The sequence below is a fragment of the Astatotilapia calliptera genome, chromosome 13 (assembly GCF_900246225.1).
Source record: "Astatotilapia calliptera chromosome 13, fAstCal1.2, whole genome shotgun sequence".
Lineage (NCBI taxonomy): Eukaryota > Metazoa > Chordata > Actinopteri > Cichliformes > Cichlidae > Astatotilapia > Astatotilapia calliptera.
The window spans coordinates 5,962,645-5,988,518 of NC_039314.1; the positions used below are offsets into that span (position 1 = coordinate 5,962,645).

Genomic DNA, 25,874 nt, shown 5'->3' on the forward strand with positions numbered 1-25,874 from the left:
CGTAGCTCAGCAAACCATGCAGAATGACTCACTGATGGACAAAAACACAACTCCGTCTTCTGAGTAAAATCCGTGAACTTCAGCATTGATAAAGGGATCATGGTGGGCTCCATCTACTGGACCGCTGTCACATAAGTGTCTACTTAAGTTAAGTTGAGTAAAGGCAACTGAATTCACAGTGCACAAAGCAGTTTCATGCATCAGGCCTGCTTTCTGTTTCTATTTTTAGATGTAGTGATGTTGAATTCACAGTTCAACTAGTTGGACTTGTGTGCAGCTGTTTTCCATCTCCTCAGGACACACTCTTTACATTTGATCCTGAAAATGTGTATCTACATTTATATCTTCATACTTTTGTTCATTAGCTGTATACTGCACTGTGTGAGTCTAACCGTACTCAGGTGTAACTGTCAGTGTGAAATGATGATGCTCTAATGTCTGCTGCTGCTAAAGAACAGCCAATAATAAATAATAAACAGACAATAATATAAATCCATGTAAGGAGCTTAGTCAGAAACTTGATTATCATAACCTGATGATAGCAGACAAGTTTCAGACAAAAACAAATAATATGGAGAGTTACTAACACCTCAAACACCGTCTCCTCATCCATCACAGAAATCCTCACTGCAGCTGGTCGGTGTTCACTTCATCACAGCCACAAACAGATAAATAAATCAATCCTCAGCCTCTGAAACTCAACTGTGTCAGCAGCTGCGCCCTCAGGTTTATGCAGGAATAAAACTAATACTCGTGTGTCTGCAGGGATCGGCTGTCCAGTTCCTCGGATCCCTGCAGAGGATATTGGAAGACCATATGTGGGCCACACGGATCCTGTGTGGCGCCCTGGTCTTCCCCACCATCACCACCATCGTAGGGAAAACTCATGTTCAGCGGCGTCAACTCAAACCTGCAGAGGACCTGGTGGGTCCAAATACACTTACACTGTCAACAAGCATGATCAAAATTGTTTTGCACATGGCTTTGATGAGCAGGATAAAACCCTGGTACCTAAGTCATCTCCAATTTTCAAAATCCATCACAGTGCTCCTGTTTCAGTTAAATACTGTGAGGTAATGCTCAAGTTTAGCCACAATTTCTGGCAAATGTATTGAAATGTTGAGATATTAGGACGGATGAATATAGAGCTCTGATTTGAGTGAACCGACCAAAACAGTTTGGTTTATAAGACGTGAAGCCTAATGTATCAAACTCCTTTGTTCATGTGTAAATAACGTGGCTTTGAATTAACAAGTTATTGCTGAGATGAGAATCTGAGTGAGAGAGCCTGTTTAACACACTGTATAACCAACCACCTGGAATATTTAACCTGCACATGTCAACTTCTGTACAGGTGTTCTGAGATCTGCAGACTAAACCTTTCCCATCAGATCTCCTCTCTGCCGAGAGGCTGAACTGTTGTGCACACGATGCTTCTAACGTTAGACTTCTACAGTATGAGCTCTGTAAATAAATGTATTTTCCAAATGTTGACGTGCACGTGTTGAGACTGGAAAAGTGGGACAGACGAGCTTCCATTCAGCTGTTTATTAATTAGAAACACACAAGAAACATAAAAAGACCAAACTCAGCACTCTTCACCTGCCCATGACCCCCACCAGCCAATCACAGTCATTCTGAGTTGCTAAATACATCCAGAAATTAAAATTTTGATTTTCTAAATGAAAACCACTCACTAGGTAATTCACGTCAAACAGTGCACGGCCCGCCCAAGCCTGATATGTAACATTGGTTTCATCTAGAACGCTGTGTGAAAACTGCTTTATCACCGGCTCTCCTGAGACGCTGTGGAGCTACATGCTGTGTAAATAATAGACTAAGGCATGCTTCTGCTGCTGGTTCTTTGGGTTTTCACCACAAGGTAATATAGTGCCTTTTAAAGCAGTAGAAGTTGATAATGGACTTGTTTGAAATTAAAAAAACGAAATAGTTTGGATCTAATTGAGACAGTAAAATGCCGGGACATATTTAAGAAACTTTTGAAAAAGCAGGACTATTCATGAACTCTACCTGAGAGCAGATATGTTAGGGGAATGGGAAAACATAAATTAAGATTTGCGGCTCCACCAGCAGTAGTTTTTACACTGTGAAACTGGTTAGCACCAAGAGAGCAGGTCACGTTAGCACTGCACCAAGCAGGGCCAACAAAGCAATCAGGCTGGAGGCGGTCCTCTCTGGGGTTTAGGCCCACGCTGTTTCCTCTGCACAGCACTGAGTTTATTGCTTAGTGAGAGAAGTGCATATATTTCGGTAAAAGGATCCAGACTGGAGCGTTTTACCAAACTCTCGCCTTCAGACATCAATATGAAATGTTTTCTTGTTTTTAGAGAAAAAGTTCGAGCTGCTTTGTTTGACATCTATGCTTTAAGAGCTAATGCTCACCCAGAATTATGCTGGGGACAGAATGGATCCTCCAGGATTGTGCCTCAAATCAGACCAGGTTACAAACTAATCTGAAAGGTAGCAGCTGCAGAAAGTCTCTCATGCAGAGTGAACGGATCCTGACGACCTCCCCAAAGCTTTGGGAGAGAAACAAAAATGTCTCTACAGCCGTTACTTTTCAGTTTTCAGAAACCGATCACACTGTAAATTGAATAACATACTGATGTAGATGACAGACTAAATGTTTTTATTTTAATTACTAATAAAATTGAATAATAATAAAAGGCAAAACAGCATGGACATACCCCTGAGATGTCTGAGTGACATACTACTGTGAAACGCATTAAAAAAGAAGAAATGTACGGGCATGGTTTAGTGGTTAGCAATTTAAAAACAGCTCCTCATAGGATCCCAATATTTTAGCAGTTTACAGGCAAACACGTTAAAATTCAGAAATTTGACTTAAAAGATTTCATTTTCCCGAGTGCATCTTCTGGGATTTCTCCCCCCCAGGAGAGCTGTGGTTCCTCTCAGAGAGTTACAAACACACCAGTCCAAACAAATAAAAGCAAAGACCTTCATGGAGCTACTGTCTGTAACCTCAACAGCTCATCACAATAAACCCACAATCCATCCTCAAAGCAGGATGTCTCTGAATAATCCAAATAAAAAGCCTCCTACTGTGAAGCTTCTGCAGTACACTTGAACTCATTAAAGGGTCCTGGCCCTCAGCTTTTTTCTTTTTTTTGTCGTTTTACTTCTTTTTCGTCTACAGCAGCCTACACAGTGCTGTGAAGCGTGAGCTTACGTCTCCTATTAGAGACGTTACATGAGGTGATTCTGGTGTTACCTCTATAATTATCACAGCTACGTCAACAACTTTGTGATTCTTTTGTTTCCTCTTTGAGTGGCTCCTCCCTGCTACACATGCACACACCCGCATTCAACATGCATCCACGCAAACAAACACACACTCATGCAGGCTCCGTCAGATGAAGGTCTTCCTAGTGGCAGGAGGAGGTGAAGTGGTTAGATGTGAAACAGAGCAGGGCCGCCCTCCGTGCCTCCCTGCTGTGTCGACCTGCCGGCCTTGCTCACAGTTTGGCTGCCATGAAGTTGATGTGAGGTTTGACCAGGGGGAACAGAGGCAGACTCCTCTTGAACTCCGTCATGTCCTGAATCACTGTGGGCTGCAAGAAAGATCAGATCAAAGGGCGGCTGAAAAACGACCCCCTCCATAAACTCCAGAAATAGTCCAGAAACAAACAAATGCTATTCTCTTTCTAAATGACATGTTATAATTTGGAGCCTAAAAGCAGGCTTTGACAAAGTGTTAGACACTACAGAACACAATGAACACTGTCATCAACAAATGGAGAAAAGGAAAAACTGATCAAAAGAGGCTGCCAAGAGGCCTCCAGGACATTAAAGGAGCTGCCTGAATGTCTTCACTGAGCATGGCTAGAATAGCAAGAAGAAGATGCAATTGAAAGGTATGTCCACCTCATTTGACACAAGCTGATGATTAACAAAAAAAAAAAAAAAATGTCAGCGTGAAGAATTTTAATTTATATTAAAAAAAAGAAAAAAAAAAAGAGATAATAACATCTATTTGAGCAATTTGGTGTGTGAGACAGTGACAAGCTACAAATCCACCCAGGTTAATGGTGTGGCAGTTCTACCCTTCAGTTATTGGTTAACGAGATGTATTGGGATGTCCTGGTTATTGTCACCTTTTCACATTTAACCTCCTAAGACCCGAACTCTTTCATGGCATGCATTTTTAATTTCTCTTTGCTTGGAAACAAAGAATTACCAGATTTTTTTTTTTAACCCAATTTTTGTTTCTGAGAAAAATGAGATCCACATATGAGGACATTTGTTTTATATTTCAATAGAACAGTGGTAGTATAATGTCCTCGTCAGTGCATATCAAGAAAAAATAAAAAGTTTGATCACCGTTCACCGTTTCACATTTAAGCTGCGCATTTATAGTAATGTTAAAATCTGACTGAATATCAGCAGCTGGGGAATCTGTCAGGTTAACAAATAAAAATAAAAAAGTTTGATCCTTACCTGTGGCAGGGAAGGAGCAGGAGCCAGGTTGACATCATTCTGAGCGGGGAACTCTCCCACTACTGGACCTGATGTACACACAGACAGGTCAGACTGTCAATGAGCGACCTCAGTGGGTGTCTAAATGAAGCCCATGTTATCATCTTGTGTCTACAGATACTCACAGGTGTCCATCTCCCTGGACAGCACGTGCACCGACACTTTGTGTCTCTTTGGGGCTTCGACCGTCAGTCGCTCCTGGATAGACAGACAGACAGGTGAGGATGATACATGGAGGTTGTCAGGGAACATCATCACCAGAAACTATTCCCTCCATTAATGGAATGACTCATCACTTTTGGGAAAGAGCTTTGCTACCACAGAAAAGAAACCCAGCACAGACAGGATGGCTGTGTGTGTTTCCCCACTGAGTGTGTGATCAGTTGTGACAGCCCTGTGGAGATTTAGCGACACAGTCGGGCTTCATCTCCGACTCTGGATGGAGGATTATATTAGACTGAACATTTGGCTCATCTGCAGTCAGACGGCGTCAACTGTGGCAACCAGAAATTAAATAATAAAAAAAGAAAAAGAAAAGACGCAGCTTGTGCGATTGCTGCTGATATGACATTAGAAATGCATTAGGTTTATTCTGCATGGGGGCTGTAATGGTTTCTGCAGGGCTCCGATAATGCCAATTCTTTCTGGGGCCAGGTGTCCTTGGGCTCTTTATCCCCCCGAAACAAGCCGGCTGGCTGTCATTATTGCCGCTGATATGCTGTGAGCGTCCTGTGTCAGTGTCACCTCCACAGCTATGAATAGAAGCAGGAGGCTGGATGAGATGAAAGCTAGGAGGGCAGAATGAATGCAGCGGATCTGTGTATGTGTGGACACACAAACAGAGTAGGTGGTGCTGAATAAAGTCCTTTTTTCCCATTAGTACCTTCTCGCAACTCAGCTCGACTCGTTTTCCATTACAACCGAGTACCACCTAATGTGTGTGGGGTCATTATTAGCAACGCAATCGAACATCCCGTGACGTCACGTATGTGACACGAACGCTACAACAGAGGTGGACCTGGAGGCGATGTTATACCTGCTGCTAGGTCTGTGGCTTTCTGTCAGACATGGGGACCACAGTGTTGTTTCTTTGTAGCCATTTCTCTTATGCCGGGTTTCAGAAATGGTAAATATGGTTTTCGTACAGGAGACACTCTCGTGACTCATCGAGTGATGCCACTGACTGCCCAATTGATGACATGCAGTCTATTGACGCCACATTTTCAGATCGCCTCTGATCGCTATGAACTCCGGTTGAAAAGGTACTAAAAAAAGTACCTAGTACCAGGTACTACCACCTGATGGAATACCCTCAAAACATGTCGAGCCGAGTCAACCTGAGTAGATACTAATTGAGTTTTGTCTGACATATATTCTTTCAGCAGTGCAAAACGTGGGGGCGAGGATGTGACCTTTGAAAATAAAGATGCTGATGAAAAACTGTAGTTCTTTGAGTGGCCAAACTCCCACAGAGTCCCATACTAACAGCCTCAACTTCACAGCATTAAAAAGCATGTTGAGAACATCTGTAAGTTCAGTGAAGTCTTTTCATAATGTACCCTTTGAAACTTCATCAGGCTTACAGTGAGGGGCGTGGCCACTTTGACAGGTATGCTGACCAGGGACCTGCAGGTAGCAGCTGAGTAAATGAACTGAACCTCATCTAGTGCACAAATTGATCCTGCTTAACGAACCTGCCAGTGTCTAAACTATGATTAGGAGTTGCTACAGTTACCCTAAAAAAAATAAAAAAAATAGCTACAAACAGTTTTGTCTCAAACAGGTGTCAGACTGAGCAATCCAGCATGACACAAGGACATGTCTCATGCTGTTAAAAGTCTTCCAAGGAAGAGGCATCATGAGACATAAAGCTATACTACTTACTCTGTAAAACTCCATTACGTTTTCTTTTGTCAACGTCTTCAGATACGCCACTTCAATGTTGTCTGCAAAACAGCAGGAAAAACAGAAGTAAATTAATTAAATTTAAAAAAAAAAATAGAAAAAAAGAAAAAGACAATAGTTCCCGTTTGCAATGCTTAAGAGATGGACTCAAGAGTGAATCCATGATTAAATAAGGTAGGCTATTTTAATTATCCTTTTATATATGATTAAAGGAAGAAACCTCTGGCTGAACCAGGCCCAGGGAGGGGCAGCCATTTGCCACAACTGGGCGGATTGCTGTCTTTTTGTGTTACACAAGCTGGTAGATCAGGAAAAACCCATTTGGCCTGCAAACTAAACTAAACATAATTAAGAGTTATCAGAGAGGTGGACTGGACTGCTGGGAAGCCTCACCTCTATCAAAATTGTACTGCTGAGAGATGATCTCTCCCCAGTATTTAGCACACTCAGCAGACAGCTTCTTCGGTTTGTCCAGGCGGCGGATGGCCAGGGCTTGGATGTGTTTCTGGAAGGCTTCCTCGCTCATCTCCTCCACAGCTTTCTCCATAGTACACAGGAAAGCTTCCACTCGGCTCTCCAGGTAGTGGGGCGCCTTCTCTGACTGGATGATGAAACGCAGCCCTTGCACTCCATTAGCCCGCCGTGGCCCGCTAAAGACAATGTAGCCTTTTGGGGGATTAAGAGAGGAAGTAGGTAAGAGCTCCAGACTGCTGTAAACACTGTTCCAGAAAGGTTTTTGTAAACCATTCCACTATGGACCAACTAGATGCATGAATAATATAAATAATAAACTTGATAAAGCTGACACTGTTTGTATAAACTTGAAATGGTCTGGAAAAAGGTACCCACGTTCTGTGTCATGCCCTATCATGTGTGTTTTGCAACCTCACCCAGCTGTTCTTTGGTTCTCAGTGTGTTAAAGCAGGGCTCAGAGATGATCTGACAGAACAGCTCTAGCAGCATGTTGTCATGGGTGGTCTGCATGTCTGTTTGGTAGTAGATTTCGATGCCACAATTGTTGTGTACCTCATTCCTTTGCTGGTAAACATACCAGCCACCTGAGAGGAACATAAGAACATACATTTATGCTGTAATCATGGAAGACAAATCGCTATGAAAAGATGACCACAAACAAACATCACCAAAATAATCCCCGCAAAGCAAAATAACTGGACCGCCTTCATTCATGTGGCGATAAAACCATTTCATTTTATGGGGAAAACTGAATGACACTTCACATCAATGTATTTTATTAGTTTTTTTTTTTAATATATTTTTTTCAACTTTAACCCCATGTACTCACCTTGTTTTTGTACTTGTGCAGTTATATGTAATATTAAAAAGACTAAAAACAGGAAAGAGAAAGACTAGATGTAAAAATATGAGCACCTGTAATTCTTCTGGCTTTGCTTTTTGGTCTGTGAAGGTTCAACAGGACCTCACTGAGATACGCTGAGAACTAAACTTGGCATGTGAGTGAGCAAAACCATCTGAAGTCATTTAAAGCACAATCCTTTTCATTAACCCAAAATCCACTGACTCATGAACTCTGATAAGCTTAGAAATGAATTTCACCAGCTGTGCTGTACAACTTAATACAATCCATCCCTGCACACTTAATCAGGTCTTTCAGTGCTGCATTAGAAACTTGCACAAGCAATTCCTACAAAAAGCACATGAGCTGTTTCATTGTAGTTTTACAGCTGAACTTCAGTACACTGCTTGAGCCATAGATAAGTACTGTACAGTAAAACCAGCACAGTTCAGATAGAGGACAGGGGACACTTCAATAAGACAGAAACAGCCCGTTGAATGCCAACAGCAATAACTCTAGTTTGTTTAAATCCACTGTGATCAAGTCTGCTCTGAATGCAGGACGAGTGCAGGCTGAGTAATGCAGGTGTCTTTATGCACATGCTGACTGAGCACTCTGGACCTGACACTCCCTGAGCACCGAGCCACAGCTCCTCTCACATTGTTCTTAACATGTCAAAAGTTCCACACACACTGAAGCAAGCAATAGCTCAACATTGCTGTCGGACGCATCCTTTGAATACTCAAAATACTGATGTGATGTGTGAAAATGTGAGTTTCTCATTGTAGACTTTGAGTCACAGGGAAACCGTTGATAATTTTCTGTATAATTTATAGCTCTGCTTTTCGCCTCCACATCATTCAGCTTTCCTAATGTGATCTGAAAGGCAGTGCAGGTTTGCCTGTGTGTGTTCATTGTCTGAGCTGCTGACAGTAAGGTGTGTATGTATTGTAGCCAATGACGTCCATTTCCACTCAGTGACCATTATGTTCCTTTGAGGTAAATGTGGGATGCTGAATTCAATCAGGTCTTTTTTCAACAAACACACGATGGCGTCACTGATGACGAGGGCGAGAGTGTTGGACAAGAACCCATCTGCGTGGTCGCCGTGGAGACAGTCATGACTGGCAGATGAAGATTTACAGTGCTTAATCTGTATGTGTGTGCGTGTGTGTGTCTGTGCGTGTGTGTGCGTCTGTGTTTGTGGTTTGGAGGAGTAGAGGACCTACCGTCTGGAACCTGCACCTCTCTGTAGCGAATCAGCTGGCTCGGGAGGAGAGGCTTTGTGTGAGCATGCTCAATGAGCGTGTCCTCCACCATTTGCATCATGCCAAGAGCAGACTAGAGGAGTGACAGATGGAAATGAAATTCAAACATTTCAGTCCACAAACTCTTGAGTAACACCAGCTGAACTCTCAGAAAAACATTTTGTAGAGATTCAAGAATTTTACATTTATTGTACCTACCAACATTTACTACATTACTCAAAATAACCAGCAGGTGCTTTTTAAGAGCACTTGTATAGTGAACTGTGATAGAAGTTATTCTCAATATGCGTGGTAAGCATCTTGACTTCACTGATATACAGTGTAGACATTTTGCCAAAGGCATTTTTAATTTCCATAAAAAATTAAACATTGTATATTTTATAACATTAATTGTGATATGATTGGTAATTTATTTCAACATGTGAACAATATACAGGTACATTTAGAAAAGAAAAGAAAAAATACTATATAAAATACATACAAAATGTTCTAATTTACATGTTGAAAGGGAGTGGGAAGAAGTAAACACTTATTTAATCCCACCCCTTTGCCATAAATTATCAGTTAATATTTAGTCAGCTTCCTTACTGATATAACTTGTAATAAAAATAGTGAACAGATTTCTGATATACTATATACTATAATATCACATCATGAGTTTTTTGTTTGTTTGTTTGTTTGTTTTTAAATGGAGACATTCACTTAATTTCAATATTTTCCTTTTCATTATAGTTCGAGAAGATCATATTTTTATAACTCTTTTTGAACCGTTTTATGTTCGGACATTGCTTTAATTCCATATTCAGTTTGTTCCATAGTTTCACTCCATGAACAGAAACACAAAAGCCTTTTCTTGTAGTACGTCCCTGTTTTGAAGTTACAAAAACCCCTTAAATTATAACTTCCTTCGTTCAAAAAAAACACATACTCAGAATATTACCTGGCAGTTCTTTATTTTTTGCTTTGAATAGAATTTGTGCTGTTTGGAATTTCACTAGATCGTCAATTTTCAATATTTCAGACTGCAAAAATAGTGAGTTTGTATGTTCCCTATAACCTGCATTGTGGATGATTCGAATTGCTTTTTTTTTTAAAGAGTAAAAAGTGAATGTAATGTGGTTTTATAGTTGTTGCCCCAGACCTCTGCACAATAGCTTAAGTATGGTGAAACCAGTGATCAGTATAGAATATGAAGTGATGTTCTGTCGAATATTTGCTTTGCCTTGCTTAGTATTGCAATGCTTCGTGATACTTTGGAATGAATATATCTTACGTGAGCTCTCCAGTTAAGTTTGTCATCTATTATTACCCCCAGAAATGCATTTTCACTGACTCTTTCAATATCAACACCATTTATTAGAATCTTTGCATTTGTATTTAAACTACTATTTCCAAATAACATAAGTTAAGATTTATTCAAATTTAGTGATAATTTGTTTTTATCAAGCCAGAACTTCACTTTACTTATTTCATTAGTCATATCCTCCAATAAATTCTGCAGATCATCGCCAGAGCAAAAAATGTTTGTATCGTCAGCAAAGAGAACCATTTTTAATACTTTGGACACTTTACAGATGTCGTTAATGTACAAGTTGAAGAATTTTAGACCCAAAACTGACCCTTGGGGTACACCACAAGCAATGTCCATACATTAGGAGCAACCACCATTTAATTTCACAAACTGCTTCCTGTCACCTAAATAACTCCGGACCCAATCTAAAGCTACCCCTCTGACACCATAACGTTCCAGTTTTCTTATTAATATATCATGATCTATAGTGTCAAATGCCTTTGTCAAGTCTATGAATAACCCAGCCACATATTGCTTTTTGTCTATGGAATTTGTGATGTATTCTATTGAATCTAATAGTGCCGATGATGTTGATCTGCTTGATCTGAATCCGTACTGACTCTCGGTGAGTAGTTTATGTTTATCTATAAATTTTTCCACTGATATAACTAAATCAGTTTTGTTCTCTCACATAAACCCCTCAGTTAGTTCATCTTCTGCTGTTAGAGAAGCTGGTCATTATTATAATTTGATGATCACAAAAGGGATCATTCCTCCATTTTAAGAGTGTTATTCTCCGACGAGCAGGTTGAAGTGCAGGATCTGATGAGACAATAAACCTCTGAGATATGGATAAATAAGTAATAATAAGTAGTGACTCCAAACAAACCTCCTTGGTGATGTTGCCATGAAGAAGTGCTTCAATATGTAACCGTGACAACAGCTGAGGTATGAAGGCCTTAAGGCGTGGGAGAGTTACATCTGCAATACAGATCACAGGCAAAAGCAATCAATCAAAGAGTAATTTTCCAAGGCTGGTAACAGACTGATTCAAAGAATAACTGTTGAGTGTGGTGATTTCATCGGGCAGTCTTCCTGCCATGAACAAAGCAGCAAAGCAGCACGTCATATTGCAGTAGTAAAAATAATACCTAAAGACTGAGTTAGATGTGCATAAAAGTTTAAATTTAAGTCATGACACTCACAGCGTCTCAGAGACCACAGACAGAGGAGGACGGCGGGCTAAAGAGACTGATAACAAAACCGAGCTGTGCTAATTGGAAGCCCAGGTGACTGAGCTCCAGGTCCTGACCCAGCAGGTTAATTGAGTCTCGTGTGAATCTGAGGATACTCTGTGTAAGCTCTGTGGTTAAAAATATAACAAGCTGCCCTGCAGGCTCCAGACTGGCACTGTGCACGGGAAAGACTGCAGCTAGGGAAGCAACTGCTAGAGGACAGCTTCAGCATTTAAAGGAGAAAAACTGAAAAGACCCAAGGCGAGAGGAGAGGCCTCTACTGTGTGCAGAAACCTGAAAACTTCAGTGATAGTTTTACATTTTTCACTGCAGCTATGTGATTTAACCTTTACAGTGTCTGGGTTAAATTTGACCTGTTCTGAGACTTGACTACAATAATTCAGGTCAATTTGATTGCTTTACTGGGTTTAGTCCACACGCTTCAAGTACTTCACATTCATGGCCAATTTAGAGTCACCACTTTACCAAAAATGCATGTCTTTGGACTGTGAGAAGAAGTCAGGGAGCACAGGGAAAACATGCTAACTCCACACAGAAAGGAGTTGGAACCTTCTTCCCAGGAACCTCCCTGCGAGGGGGTGGCGCCAACTACTGCACCATCCTGGGACCTGAACTGACCTTTCAGTGAGTGTGGAAAATGCCTGTGGAAGTTCCACACATGCTTGGTTTTCTACCACTCCAAAAACAAGTTGTTTTTTTTAATGTAAGAAATGCTCTGTATTATGTGTTTTAATTAACTCCGTTTGGTCCACAGATGAAAAAGCAGCCAGTAAGCATTCCTGCTGAGACAGAAGAGAAACATTAAGAGTCTCACCATCTAGAGCCTCTCTGAGCTCATCTTTGGTCCAAGCGACCTCGGTCATTAGAAGACGGAGGTAGTACATGGCATGCTGGTGAGGCTGCTCAGCTCTGAAGTTATTCAAAGACCTCATGTACTGCAGAAAGAAAGAAGGCAGAATCAGATCACCATTAAAACTGAGACTGGAAGCTAAACTATTACTGAGTCAGTGAGTCTGAACTTACAGCTTCCTTGATGATGTCAAAGCGCTTCTCGTCTATCTCAAAAGTGGCCATCTTCTCGATGATCTTCTTCAGCAGGATGTGCTGTTTGTCACTGTAGCCTTTAACAGACAGCTGCAGCACACAGTGACAGGAGACAGGCGGCACATCATCACAAACAAAAGGATACATTAAGCTTATTAGTATAACAGTTAACATTTGTTGTTATGAAGGTTTTGCATTCATTTGCTACCATGAATACATGAATGTGTTCTCCATTTAATTCAATCGTGGGCTGGCCAAACTATTGTGAAGAAAATCTTTCCAGATTAGACCGACTCCTCATGGTGAAGAATAATCTGAATCTCTAGAGACTCAAAAACAAAAAGAATGTCAATGTTCTGCCTGAGTTCACTGCACGTGCTTGGGCATAAATGAATTTTCCTGCATCACGCACACCTAATGGCCCTTCAGGATTCAGCATAACCTTCCAGGGCTTCGCTGTCACAGCTCACCTCACCTTGTGGCCAAGCCCCTGCAGTGACACCTGTTAAAAGTAATCTCTCCAAACATCGTTAACCTTGACAAACGGCCAGCATCCACACTAACACTGCTGACTCAGATCAATTACTTGCAGCCCATCACACAGCTATACAGCCCTCTGTAAGGACACACCACAGTCATGAATTCACAGGTGAGAAGGGAGCCAATGAATGCAGGTTAGTTGGTCATTATGACAGCTGAAGAGTTGTTAGAAGTCAGCAGGTTTTAAAGAACAGTGGACAGACAACACCACAGCAAACCAGATTGATTCAGGCCATTACTTTGATGTACAACATTAAATCTCACACATACGCACACAAGCAAATTGCTCATTCATAAATCAAGGAAACAGAAAAACACCTGATTTAGTGATACACTCCTAATGATGTTAAACCTCCTACATAAACCTGCACAGATCTTTAAATTTAATGCCGCATTCTACATACCTAAGAACAAAGGAGTGATGTCACTCCCAGTTTTGTTATTTGCAAGAAAATGCATATTAGACTTCTCTCTTAGATTGAACAAGCAGGATTTCACACAATCAAGAGTGTAGAAACCACAACCGCCAAGTTATTTTCACTCTGTTAAAGCCTCAAAGTGCAGCCTTCACTGGCACCCCATCTTCCCTCCAGACTTCAAACGGCTTACTTACGAGGATGGCATTCATCCCTGAGGCTACACCATACACCAGCCCAGCCAGGCGGGCTGCATATGTATACTCTTTTAAATCATCCTTCAGTAACCTGAGCAACAAGTAGGTCATGTTGCAGTGCAGGGGGTCTGCGTAAAGGTAGCGACTAATGGAAGGAAAAAAAGAAAGAAATGAAACAAATAAATGTTTGTTGGGAATCAAGTGTTGCCCAACACTAAATAAAAACACATATGAGAAGAATGATAATGAAGAGTATGTATATGCAGCCACATGACCGGCTTTCTGTTCTGCACTGACTGACAAAAACTTTTTGATGGAAGAATAGTGGCTGACTTTCAAACCTGATGCCTTAATTACAGGTGTGTGTTTAACCCCAGCACACCTAAAGGATGATTTGATATGGAGAGAATAAAAGCCCTCGCAGGTAGCCATGGTGTTTTAACAGGAGGTTGATGAGCAGTTATAAAAGAGGGAGTTGTAAATAAAACAGATACTATGCCAGCCGGGTACAGGTTAGAAGGTGATGTAAAACACACGCAGGTTCAAAATCTCTACAAAACCGTCTCAAATGATCAAGCATGTCAAACAATAAAAAACGTTCAATATACGACAGTTTCCTGTTATTGTAACTTGCAGTCTGGCCACAGACGCGGTCAGATTGGAAGGTTAACGTCAGCTATTGACCCAGGCCTGCCTGAGCCACTGTAGCCCAGTTTGAGGATAATAAAGGGAAGGCGGCATGAGGTCGGCGATGGGAGGGATTGTGAATACTTACATACATCCCATAGACGGTATTTTGGAGGTCATAGTTCAAGCCAGCTAGCTCGGCTGCATATGCATACTCGTTGAGGGAGTCCTTGAGGAGCTCCAGGTATAAATATGCCATGTTACAATGCAATGGGTCCACGTACGCAAACGGGCTGTAGAGAAAATGTCACACAAAGCATACAAATAAAGCTGCACGAGCTGATGCAAACTGCAACTACTGTGTAGCATGTTTCACAATTTATGAACATATAATTAACTGTAGCTATCAGCAGTGTAACAGTGGAATTACTTACAGACTAATACTGTCTAATTGTAGTCCCACCTAGAAGGGTTTGGCAGTGTTTGTCAAGAAGCTGATCCAAGTTAATCCAAACGATCCTATATTACACAGTAGCTAATTCCAGAAGCATTTAATCCTACTAAATTAAATCAACACTGAACAAGGGAACAGCCACCTACCTTGAATAAAGAAGACAACCAGTAGAATGGTGTGTCCATTTATGTGGAGTTACACATGGCACTTATTTAACTTTGTTGCTTTTAACATGCTGACCTGTGACCATCCACAGTCAAACCTGGACTTATTTTCCAGAAGATCTGCATTTTAAGTGTAACCAATATGAGATTTACTCTCCGGTACAGTCGTAAAAGCTACTTTTAGTTGCTCCCTTGTCACAATGGGTCACCAAAGTAGGTAACTTTGGCAATTTTACATCTTACACAACTTCAAAGAAAATGTGTGTCTCCATATCACATTGGGAAACCTGATGACACTAATAAATGAATATTTTGATAATTATTTTTGCACTTTGTTATCTGATTACTTTAAAACTTATTATGCACTGTTGTAGCAGCAGTACATTTATGATTTCTTATTATTGAGTTAATCTTAAGAGTCACAATTTACTTGGTAAGAATTTGTGTCCACACTCCAGCTGCAGAACAAATCCTCTATATTTACTACTCACCTGAAGAACTCAAAGTTCAGGCAAGCCTTGGGGAGGAAGAATTTGTCATCCTGCTTGAACCACACCTTGCTCATAGCAGTGTCCTGGAAGAAATGAAAACCAAACTTAATTTCATATTCATGGGAAGTCTTAACAAAGTAAAGCATTGAAATGCAAGCAGAAGGTAAACTGTACAAGCAGACGACGCTCATTTAATCACAGAAATCTAACAGTGTTACTTTGATAGGTCTCTTAGCAACAAACAACAAAAGCCATACTAACTTTTATTCAGTTGTTCCAACAGAGATGGGAAATGTAAGCTTTTATTAGCTGCTTAGTTCCTCTGATCCTGACATAACAACAACTAATGCTTGATGTCTAAATCACAATACCACATTTCCATATGAAAGCATAAGAGACTTAAGAAGAAGCAGGTAAGCAGGGACCGTCCAACGCAGTCAGACAATGAAAAGTGACAACACTTTGATGGAGCTGTGCAGAGAAAACACTTGCCTTGATTAAAGTGGGAACTGACGGAGAGTCTTTCTCAAGAGGGTAGATCTCGAAGTTGGTAGGGATGAACTCATTTTTCATTGGCAATTTGAATTTGCCGTTGAGGTCTGCATTTGCCCATTTCTACAACAGAAAAAGATAAACAATCAGAGCCTTATATAACTGATGTAGTGGTTATACGCTGATTACACAGCAGAAAAACTGGACACAATCATTCACCTTGATGGTCTCCTCAGAGATGGCCTCCTGTTTGTACTGCGTGCCGTACCACTCTTCTGTTATGTCCGTTTGTCCTTCAAATGATTTTGATACCACTGCAACTCTGGAAAAGTAAGAAGACAACAGGTCACATTATAGATCTATACAAAAAGCCCTCTGTGCTACTTAGTGCCTGTTAGCTTCACAAGATGTGAGTGCTTTTCCATTTCGATCATGTTTCAGGTGGTGCACAGCCATTGACACATCGTTTGGCTGGAGCTGTCAGAGTGCAGGTTTTTCCTAAGTTTGAACATTTATCCCATCAGTATGTTTTAGTTAAACAAAGTTCAAGGACTCAGTGTAAAAGGAAATGGTGTTTCTCTGTAAGTTCTCTTGTAGCTGGAATGAGATGGATAAATAAAGAAGCATTCGTTCATGAATTTAAAGCAGTTTTGGCAGAAGCCCAGAATTAAATGGCCACTTCAGTAAAGGAAGAGACTGGCATGCAAACTGTCAGGGTCAACCAATGACTGCATGCTGTCGTCTCCTTAATACACATTAAGAAATGGACCGGTTACAAGTCTGGACTTTGCTTGGCACAGCAGCTGCAACCCAGTAAATGAATTAAAGCTACACCAGGCCCACTTTTATTTCAGTCCAGTTATCCAAGTGGGACTGCAGCTGTAAAGTTTAGCTTAAAGTTTATCTCACCATGTGCCCACATCTTCCTCTGAGAGGTTATACACTCAGATTAAAGTAAAAGAAGCAAATAGAAATTTGCCCAACAAGTTCACTGCTGCAGAAATGATCTAATCAGCAGGTTATTTTTTGCTTGATAAACACAAAACTCAGTCTTCTTTTACAACTGTTGTTATTGCCTTAATCTACTTCTAGTTTTGTGCAGTTTATTACTTGGTAACAGAAAAGGTAAAGTGAGCCTCACTACACATTGCAAAGTCACACTGACCTGACGTGTTCTGGTCTCAGCTTATCCAGCACCATCTCGATCAGATCTGGCCTGAACTCTTCCAAGAGGTACTCTGCTGCTAGAACTTCTTCGAGAGGGTAGTACTACGACACACAAAGAAAGCTGTTGGCATTGCACCGTTTGAAAACACAAATGTGTAAAAGGCCTCCATAAAGTAAATTCTAAACTTCTACTTAAAAGGACCGACGATGAATCTCATTTACTATTAAAACCTCGCTGTGTTTTTGGAAGCACAGTAGCTATACAAAGTTGTTACATAATATCTTACAATGACTGCAAGCTCTCAAATGTATGGAGATGTGCATGTATTCCATCTTAAATATGCAAACACAACCCTTTGTATTAAAAATAAAATAAAGGACCAAGGCCCCACTTTGGAGCCATGTGCTTTAGCCCATGGGATCCAGCTGGCCTTTGCCCAAAGAAGCCTACATGGGTCTAAAAGGGCTGTAGGGGCCCATGTTGAGTGGGACCTTCAAAGGTGAAGGTCCCAACACAATCCCCGGCTTCCATGTACTTGCTTGTGGTACATGAACTGGATATAGTGGGCTCGCCTCAACACATAGCTTGGGCTCTGGAACAAAGCTCCTGGGGAAGGGCTGGACTCTGTTCCACTTTGGAGCTGCACTAGGTGAGAAACAGCGGCAGGGGTGGGTATTTTGCATGCATTTGACCGCATGCCCTTACCCAAGACTCACTGGAGATCTCCTGTCTGACAAGAGAAGGACTCTTTATCTCCCTGGATTCACAGGAAAAACTGTCTAATGTGAGATAAGTCTTGGGTTTCCTCCTTAGACTGCTGTCCCCAGAACCCAAAAAGTAAATTAAACATTTGGTACCTTACTCCACCTGCTGCAACAATCACATACTGTGCATTTTGATACAAATAAAAACTAGCTTGATTCTGACAAGGCTGCCTGGAAACAATGACTGCAGATAAAAGAAGGACCTACATGTAGTAAACCTGCAATTTTGGAAGTGTAGCCACGGGGACGCTCCTTGTCTTTGAACCTGAAGGCAACATTGTTTAAATCCTATAGAGAGAGACAAAAAGGTTGAAGGTATAACAGCTGAACTCACCAAACATACAATGACTACATTCATTTAGCTTATTGATCCAGATCTATTAACTGTGATGCACATAATGGAATCCATATGCTATTCTAATTTCTTTTTTAAAACTAGTTTTTACAGTGAGGAATAGGAAATCCGCTTATACTGACTCTTAGAAAGTATCACTGAACTAACAACATAAATCACCTTGCACTCCTCAAACACCCACTCTTGAGGCCCTTCAGTACGTAGTTTCTGGATGTACTGGAACATGTGGAAGATTATGTCCTCAACGTGCACTGCAGTGACACACAGATCATGCCCCAAGATTTAATATTTACATTTCTTTTCCCTACACATACTGTGATTGATCATAATCACATGCAAAACACACAAACTAGGTACAATTCATGTAAAGTAGTGAGATGCATGACTTACAGAGGCCCTCCTCAGTCAAGTCCACATTGATGATGAAGAACATGAATCCTCTGGCTCCCTCTTTCTGACCTCCAACAAGTGTGTTCACCCAGCCTTAGAAAGTAATTATTGTGAAAATTTAGTAAGGTGTTTCTTTCATTTTTATGATAAAAGAAACTGTTACTGTGAATGTTTCTGTCCTAAAAGAAAACTGACTTCTATTCCAATCACTAAATAAGACGAACACAGGTCTCCTGGTGTTACATTTTATGTTTTTATACATTTTAACACATAAGTAACCTCGGAGCCAATCATATATTTTAGGATATGGTTTTACTAAGTGTATCACTTGCTCTAATAATATTTGACACCAGCTTGCAGTCTGCTACCTTTAGATTTCAGCTCAGATAACAAACTTCCAGGTCCTTCGTGACCAATCAGATGTCCCAGATAATGTCCTGGGTTAGATTTGTAGTACTTCTGTAGGTCTGGGATGGGGAAAGTCACATAAAGATTTCTAATGTCTTTGATGGGAACCACTTTGTAGAATTGCTGTAACAGGAAAAAAGAAGAACACCAACCAGAAATGTGTTACTAAGGGCTCTTTCATCTGACACTTCAATGACTGTAGTAAACAGAAGAATTTATGAATCCCAAAGTAACATGTTAGGGGAAAAAATGTTTACATACATTTTGCAATGCAGTAAAAATGTAAAGGAGTGAGAAGTAAACAGCTCACTTTAAGGTGTTGTTCCTGGAAGGGGTGTTCGGGAAATTCTGGAACAGGCACGTTTTTGTTTTCCACTTCTCCAAATAATTTAACCACCATGGCCGTCAACTCATCCAGTGATTCTGCCAACAAAGAGTTTAAAAAAAAAAAAAAAAAAAAATCACAGATACTGAGTTTACAATAAAGTTCCCCCCTTTAAAAAAATAAAACAAAACCCCAAAAGAGTTGATTGGCTAGCTATTAGCATTTCAAGCCTGTAACTTTTAGCTGTCAAACAAACTGGCTCAAGTAAACCTTGCTTGCAGTCTGTATTTTAACACTAAAGCAGATTATAGGCCATTCTTAAAGGCCTATAATGGAATGGAAAACAAATGCCACAAAGAACTGTGTGTATCCTGGTTTGAAATTAGACACTGTTAAGTTTTAATTTAAAAGTACATTGCTGAACATTTGGCACTTAACATTTGTATTTTGTTTTGTTTTTTTAAATCTACGTGCTCTTTGTCTAAGAGTATTTGAAGTAATAGTTCAGCTTACTAAAATGTATTAATTTGGATAGGTAATACATTTTAGTAGTGTTTGAGTCATATTTATAATTAACCCAAGGTGTTCCTAGGTAATATAAACTCTATCAAACCAACACAATTTTTTAGTAGGATTTAATGCTACAAAATATTTCTCCACAAAGTGAAGCTAACAACTTTGATTTCAAACTGAGTCTTGAAGTTTTAAATATTAAGAACGCTCACTGATTAATACAGCTTAGTACAGGAGGACAAGAAAAGAAAAATAAATCTGTATGACACCACACCCACATGACTTATAACACATCTTTACTTCTAATTACTAACTACATGCGTGGGTGAACTGTGGTATGCAGGATCATGTGTCCTGTATGGACTGGAAGGATGGTGAGTCTAAAAGTCCAGCATTCATTTATTCATTGTAAAGCTTTAATTTCAAGTTATTTTGCAACTTTAGATTACTTATATAAATCTATTAATAAATGAAAATACATTAATATAGCTTACTTTATACAAAATTAGCTCTTTTTTTAAGGCATGGCAGCAGCACTTGCCCATTAGTACCACTAAGTCAAAAATGTTCGACAACAGGTTTAATGTCCCTAAAAGCCAGTAACTCAAGTCTCTCATCACTTTCACGTTATTCGATGGAACGAAACAGATATGTTATCTTGAAAGTCTCTCGTTTTTGGCAGTGACACCAAGGCACATTATCACAGCTGATTTGAGAACAACACATCGTTTTGCTCTACAATGAAATGTGAAATACTAGAATTCAGGCGACATTCATGCATGACTTGCACATTGTTCAGGTCAGATGATTATTTTGCAACATTTAAACATCACATGCGTGAGCAATGTCATCTTACCTCTTCCTAACACACACAGTCCCATGAGGTTAGAAGAGTAATATGTAGAGTGGAATTTCAGAAGCTCCTGACGGACATCAACCCCCTCTTTAGATGGTCTGGTCTCTAGTGTCAATTTATTTCCTATAAAAAGATCAGCAATGTACATTTTAATGTAATTAAGAAAAGGCAACACACTCCCGTAGTGAAATTCAGTGAAATTACATTCCATAATCAATTTCTATATTATAAAATCAACCCCCTAAAACAAGTGCTACAGTCTACATGAAGCACTTCTAAGGCAAATTAAGTGGGTTTTTTTTTGTTTTTTAAAAGAGACACCATCAAAGCAGCAGACAGGAGAAGCTATGTTAGTCTGCTGAGTGCACTGCTTTCAGATACGTCTGATCCTCTCCTGTTCTTAATGGGAATACAGACGGTATAATTCAAGACTGCCATCAGGTGGCTATTTTGAGCTCAGAGCTGCTCTGAGTATACGTCACTCTGATCTGGAATGACTATCAGAAAACTCCTAAACTGCTTTCTCAAAAAACAAACTGAAATTAGTTCATGTTTAAAATAAAAAACCAAAGCCATTGAGAAGTATTTCTGGGCTAAAACAGCCGTCTCTTATAATAAGTAGGCTGCATGAATGTAAACCTCATTTAATCAAATATTAGCCACAGTTAACATATGTGACTGGATTCTGCTCTAGATTAGTAGTCTAATACAAAATCTAAAACACATCATATCGACCGTATGAAGGGAATTCTTGCTTAAATATTCTGTGCAGGGCGGTTTTGCTCTCCAGTCAAAATATTCTGCTATAACAACTGAAATGTGATGCACTAAGCAGTCAGAATGAATGATGTAAAGACATAGTTTTAAAGTGAAGTCTGGCAAGAACAGTCTCTACCTGTTCCAAATTTACTGAAAGGGTGTTTTGGGTTGCCAGTGGCCTTTTCCAACTGAAACAGCCTCCAGGCATCATTCATCAGGTTTTTCTCATGCTCAGAGTCCACAGCGTTCACCTCGCGGTCCTTGCAGCTCTCGTCAAACAATGGGCACAGAAAGAACTGGGCAAACCTACAAAGGTCAGAAGTTGCTGTTATCAAGGAGTACATTTCAGCATGTAGAATAACAACAGAGGTGTGTGATAATACTACTAGATTTCAGATTTTCAGCATTTTCTGGTGTGTACAATCTTGTTTATATTAAATACAGATTATACGTTATGACTGTTTGGAAAATGAACAAAAGCTTTGCAAGAGTACAAAGTCAGAGCAACTGCCATGCAAATGAGGAAATGCTAAGCACACTAAAATTCATAGTGTGCATCTAAAGATGTACACAGCAAACATTATACTGTAAAAAGTAATCACTGTAGTTCTGTCACATCATAAGACTGCTTAAAAAAAAAAAATCAACATTATTGCAAAGGAAATGGACCATGAACTTCTTTTAATAGATGTTGTATTCTTAACATACAAACTCCAAAATACTAATAATCTTTCACTGTTTACCTCCTAAAACCTAGAAATGTTGGTTTAATTAAGTAACTATAATTTTAAAAGAAAAACCATAATATTCAGATATCTAGTTTGTATATATTTTTAATAAGAATAGGAAAATTAGGCTGACTAACTGAATTATACGATCCTTTCATTTTCCACAAAGGAATCATCATCAATAATTCAGATCACTCCTCACAGTTCTTTCCTACCACTGAAGTCCAGGTGGCTTGAACAGCACAAGGGAACAATTAGACAATGTCACCAAAAATATATATATAATTTTTTTTTAATCTATCTACTAGAAATGTAAGACCACTGAGCTTTTAAATGTGTATCATGTATCACTTTGATGTTTCTGCCAAAATTAATACCATCAAATGAACACCAACATACCTATCTAATGCTCCTTGCAAGTGCTCATGGGAAACATCAAAATAATAGTTGGTATGTTCTCCGCTGGTGAAGGCATTGGAGCTGCCTGCGTGCTCACTGAGGAACTGGCTGTACTCGTTCTCCTTGGGGTACTTCTCTGTTCCCAGGAACAGCATGTGTTCACAAAAGTGTGCCAGCCCTGAGATGTTTGGTGGGTCAGACAGAGAACCTGCAAATTGAAAAGAAATTCCCAGAGAAATGTAGTTAATGGTGCTGCTTCTCTTTCATCCATGCAACAGTTGTGACTTAATGTTTGCCAGGTGAGAAAAACAGATCTGTAACGGCACCACAACAGGTAGATTTATAAACAATGAGATGTACATGACTAAATTCTTTATCATTTTTATTCAACATATAAAAAGAATGTCACAGGAATTTCACAACTTCCTCAGACATTCAAAACAACTATCTAATGCTTAGTCAGTGAGAACTTTAAGCTGTGAGTCCCAACAGTTACATGTTATTTGCTGGTGAAAAGCTATAATAGAGAAACCCGATAAGTACATAATGTCATATCTAGTTTGCAAACAGAAATACTAGATAATAGACATCAGAAATACCCATCCAAAGCTTAAAAGACGTCTGGCAACTAATGAGGCAACTCTATGCATGAAAGTATATTGGTCAGCAAGGCACAGTTATATTATGATGTGGGAAAATTGCTCTGCTTTTCCAAATGGTGTGATAGAACACGGAAAAAAATCATGGTCACCTGGCCAGGACAAAGAAAATTAAAACCTATTTACCTATGTGGACATCCAAAGCAGCTGAAGATTTGTCTGTGGTCGGGTCACTGATGAGCACTGCCTTCAGGCCATTGATAAACTCCAGGCCCCTGTACTCCCGCTTATCCTCAGGTGAGCGAATAACATCACTAACCACCCTCCTCACAGCCGGGTCGGTCATTCTGACTGACAAGGATGACACCAGTCTGCAAGCAAAGAAAACCAAATGGACACTTACAATTAAAATTGTAATATGTTTTGATTTAACGTGACATAATGGCCAAAGGAGATTTTAGGACAATAGATGCCTCTAAATGCAAGTGAGCTTAGAAGTCTATATTTGGTATGACCGCCTTTATTCTTAAACACACTGTCATGCTAAAAATGAACCAATCAGACACCTTCCAGATAGTACTGCATAGTTTGTTAAATAGGTTAGTAATAATTCATCAGTTTTTACATGATTGCCAACATCAGTCCCAAACCATGACATAGCCTCCAACATGTTTCACAGATGACTGTAGAAACTCACAGTTGGACCTCTCCCAACCACCTCCATATATACTGCTGACGACTTGAACTGAAATGTTCAAATTTGGATTCATCACTGTGTAAGAATATTTTGTTCTTCCACTGGTTTTAAGTCCTGTTCTTGTGTAATTTTGCATTCTTTAAGAAGTGAAACATGGTGACATCCATTCTTCAACTGAGAACGTTTCTAATGAGAGTGCAGCGATGAGCAGATGGATCATCTGAAGGTCCCAGATGCATCTTTCAAGTATTGACAGGATGTCTTTTTCCTCTATTCCTTAAAGACATGACTTTAAGATATGGTTCGTCTGTTGCAGATAAAAGTGACAGGTCTAAAACTTCTTTTAACCAATTTCCTCAAATTGCAGGATACACTGCACAAGATGTTAACATATGTCATACATTTTCAGCTAATAGCTCTATGGGAATCACCTGGTTAGTGTTAAGTGTCTTAACAAAATTTAAAAACCAACATCAAAAAGATTATTGTGAAAATGATCATGTACAATGGCTAAAACCGACTCAAAAAGCTGCCAGAGTCCAAATAAAAACTTGTGTCAGAAAAATGTAAGAAAGCCTGGAGAACTACTGCTCAAGACCAATAAAAATAAATAAATAAATAAATGAAAGAAAGTCTGGGTCCTTGGAAGCATAAAGAAGTAAAGCGTTTCTAGATAGTTGTGTATATAGAAATGATCTGTCTGAATGAATAAGAAGGAAAAAAAAAAAAAACACCCATAAGGATTTAGCTGTGTTTTAACAGGTGCCGTGACTCACGTAGTTTCCACACATCACTGTAAGAGCTGTTAAGCAACACATGGCTCGTTTACTGCAGTTTTACTGAAATATTACATGAAATCTTTAATGATTTTCGGGAACACTGTTTTTGAACAACAAAAAAATCAAACGAAACCAGCAACACAGTTTAGATAACCAACTATTATTACTGCCTTGGTGTAATTGCTACTTACGTACAGTAAGCTAAACAGCAATGACAGTTAAAAGACAGCCACGACGTAGATGTGTGGAAACATTACATCTCTCTGGTACTGAGCACAACGGGGATTACAGTGTGCTACAGTGACTCAGTAGAGGACACAAATTAATCCATTACGCAGAAAGCAAAGTCGCGCTAGCTTATTTAATGAGGGATAAAAGCTTCAGAAAAGTTACCAAGCAACCATGTGAGAAACGGGATGTCTTGTCTAACTCGCTGGCAAACATTTGGTTCCGCAAAGCTAAAAAGTGTATTGTAAGCGATCACGGAAGCGCAGGACACAAATACACAATGTAGGATCAGCTAACATTTCGCTTTAGCTAGTGAGGTTAGCTGGGTCAAAAAACCGGCTCGAGCCGCTAAGATTAGTTTGGTGTTTAGCCAGCTCGCTGCTCGGTGTAAAAATAACTCTCCTATTTTTCAGTTACAACACTTACCTAAAAGAGCTCACCTAAAAGGTCGGTTAAGACAGAAAACGTAGCCTGCTGACTGAAGATATCTCGTAAACTGGGCCGTTCGGTTAATGCACTTAAACATACTTTGCACCCATGAAAAACAAACCTGGGCTGTTACGGCGCCATCTTTGACTAGACACAAACAATCGATAGAAGAGCAGAGCGCACCTCATAGAGGCAGGTTGTCAAATATTTAATAGATTCTGCCACTGACGCCTTAGACCACGACAGCGTCCGTCGTAAAGCCAAATACTCAAGATTATAATGGCAACGAAGCGCCAAACTGGCTAGAGTAGTTCAGAATATTGAGCACTGTCATTGATTCGGAAACCGATTAGACAGTCTGCGTGTAGATTTCCTTTTACGTTAAGCATGACAGATCAAGTTTCCAGCCCTTTGTCAGAGTGAAAAATGAATAAAGCTGCTATGGAAAAACAGGAAATTTTATAATTTGGTTTTCCTAAAAAAATATTATTATTAATAA

At 39.8% G+C, this 25,874-nt stretch overlaps 1 protein-coding gene across 4 annotated transcripts; it reads right to left on the bottom strand.

Moving 5' to 3' along the window:
- Positions 1-1,533: 1,533 nt before the first annotated feature.
- ide (insulin-degrading enzyme) lies at positions 1,534-25,569 on the bottom strand. Of its 4 annotated transcripts, none has more exons than XM_026189221.1 (25): positions 25,497-25,569; positions 23,429-23,613; positions 22,644-22,851; positions 21,653-21,822; positions 20,758-20,880; positions 19,374-19,486; positions 19,024-19,186; positions 18,656-18,748; positions 18,425-18,516; positions 18,118-18,198; positions 17,144-17,247; positions 16,198-16,300; positions 15,979-16,101; positions 15,487-15,569; positions 14,526-14,670; positions 12,577-12,687; positions 12,368-12,488; positions 11,187-11,278; positions 8,968-9,079; positions 7,314-7,481; positions 6,817-7,089; positions 6,403-6,464; positions 4,644-4,716; positions 4,480-4,547; positions 1,534-3,593 (listed from the first exon to the last, which is right to left on the bottom strand). In XM_026189221.1, the coding sequence occupies exons 2-25, from the start codon at positions 23,586-23,588 to the stop codon at positions 3,498-3,500; spliced, it is 2,937 nt and encodes a 978-aa protein (XP_026045006.1). In that variant the 5' UTR covers positions 23,589-23,613; positions 25,497-25,569; the 3' UTR covers positions 1,534-3,497. The 4 variants fall into 4 exon arrangements, with proteins under 4 accessions (XP_026045006.1, XP_026045004.1, XP_026045003.1 ...); XM_026189219.1 differs by lacking the exons at positions 14,526-14,670; positions 25,497-25,569 and adding exons at positions 13,751-13,895; positions 25,387-25,490; XM_026189218.1 differs by lacking the exon at positions 25,497-25,569 and adding an exon at positions 25,387-25,490.
- Between the last annotated feature and the right edge of the window lie 305 nt (positions 25,570-25,874).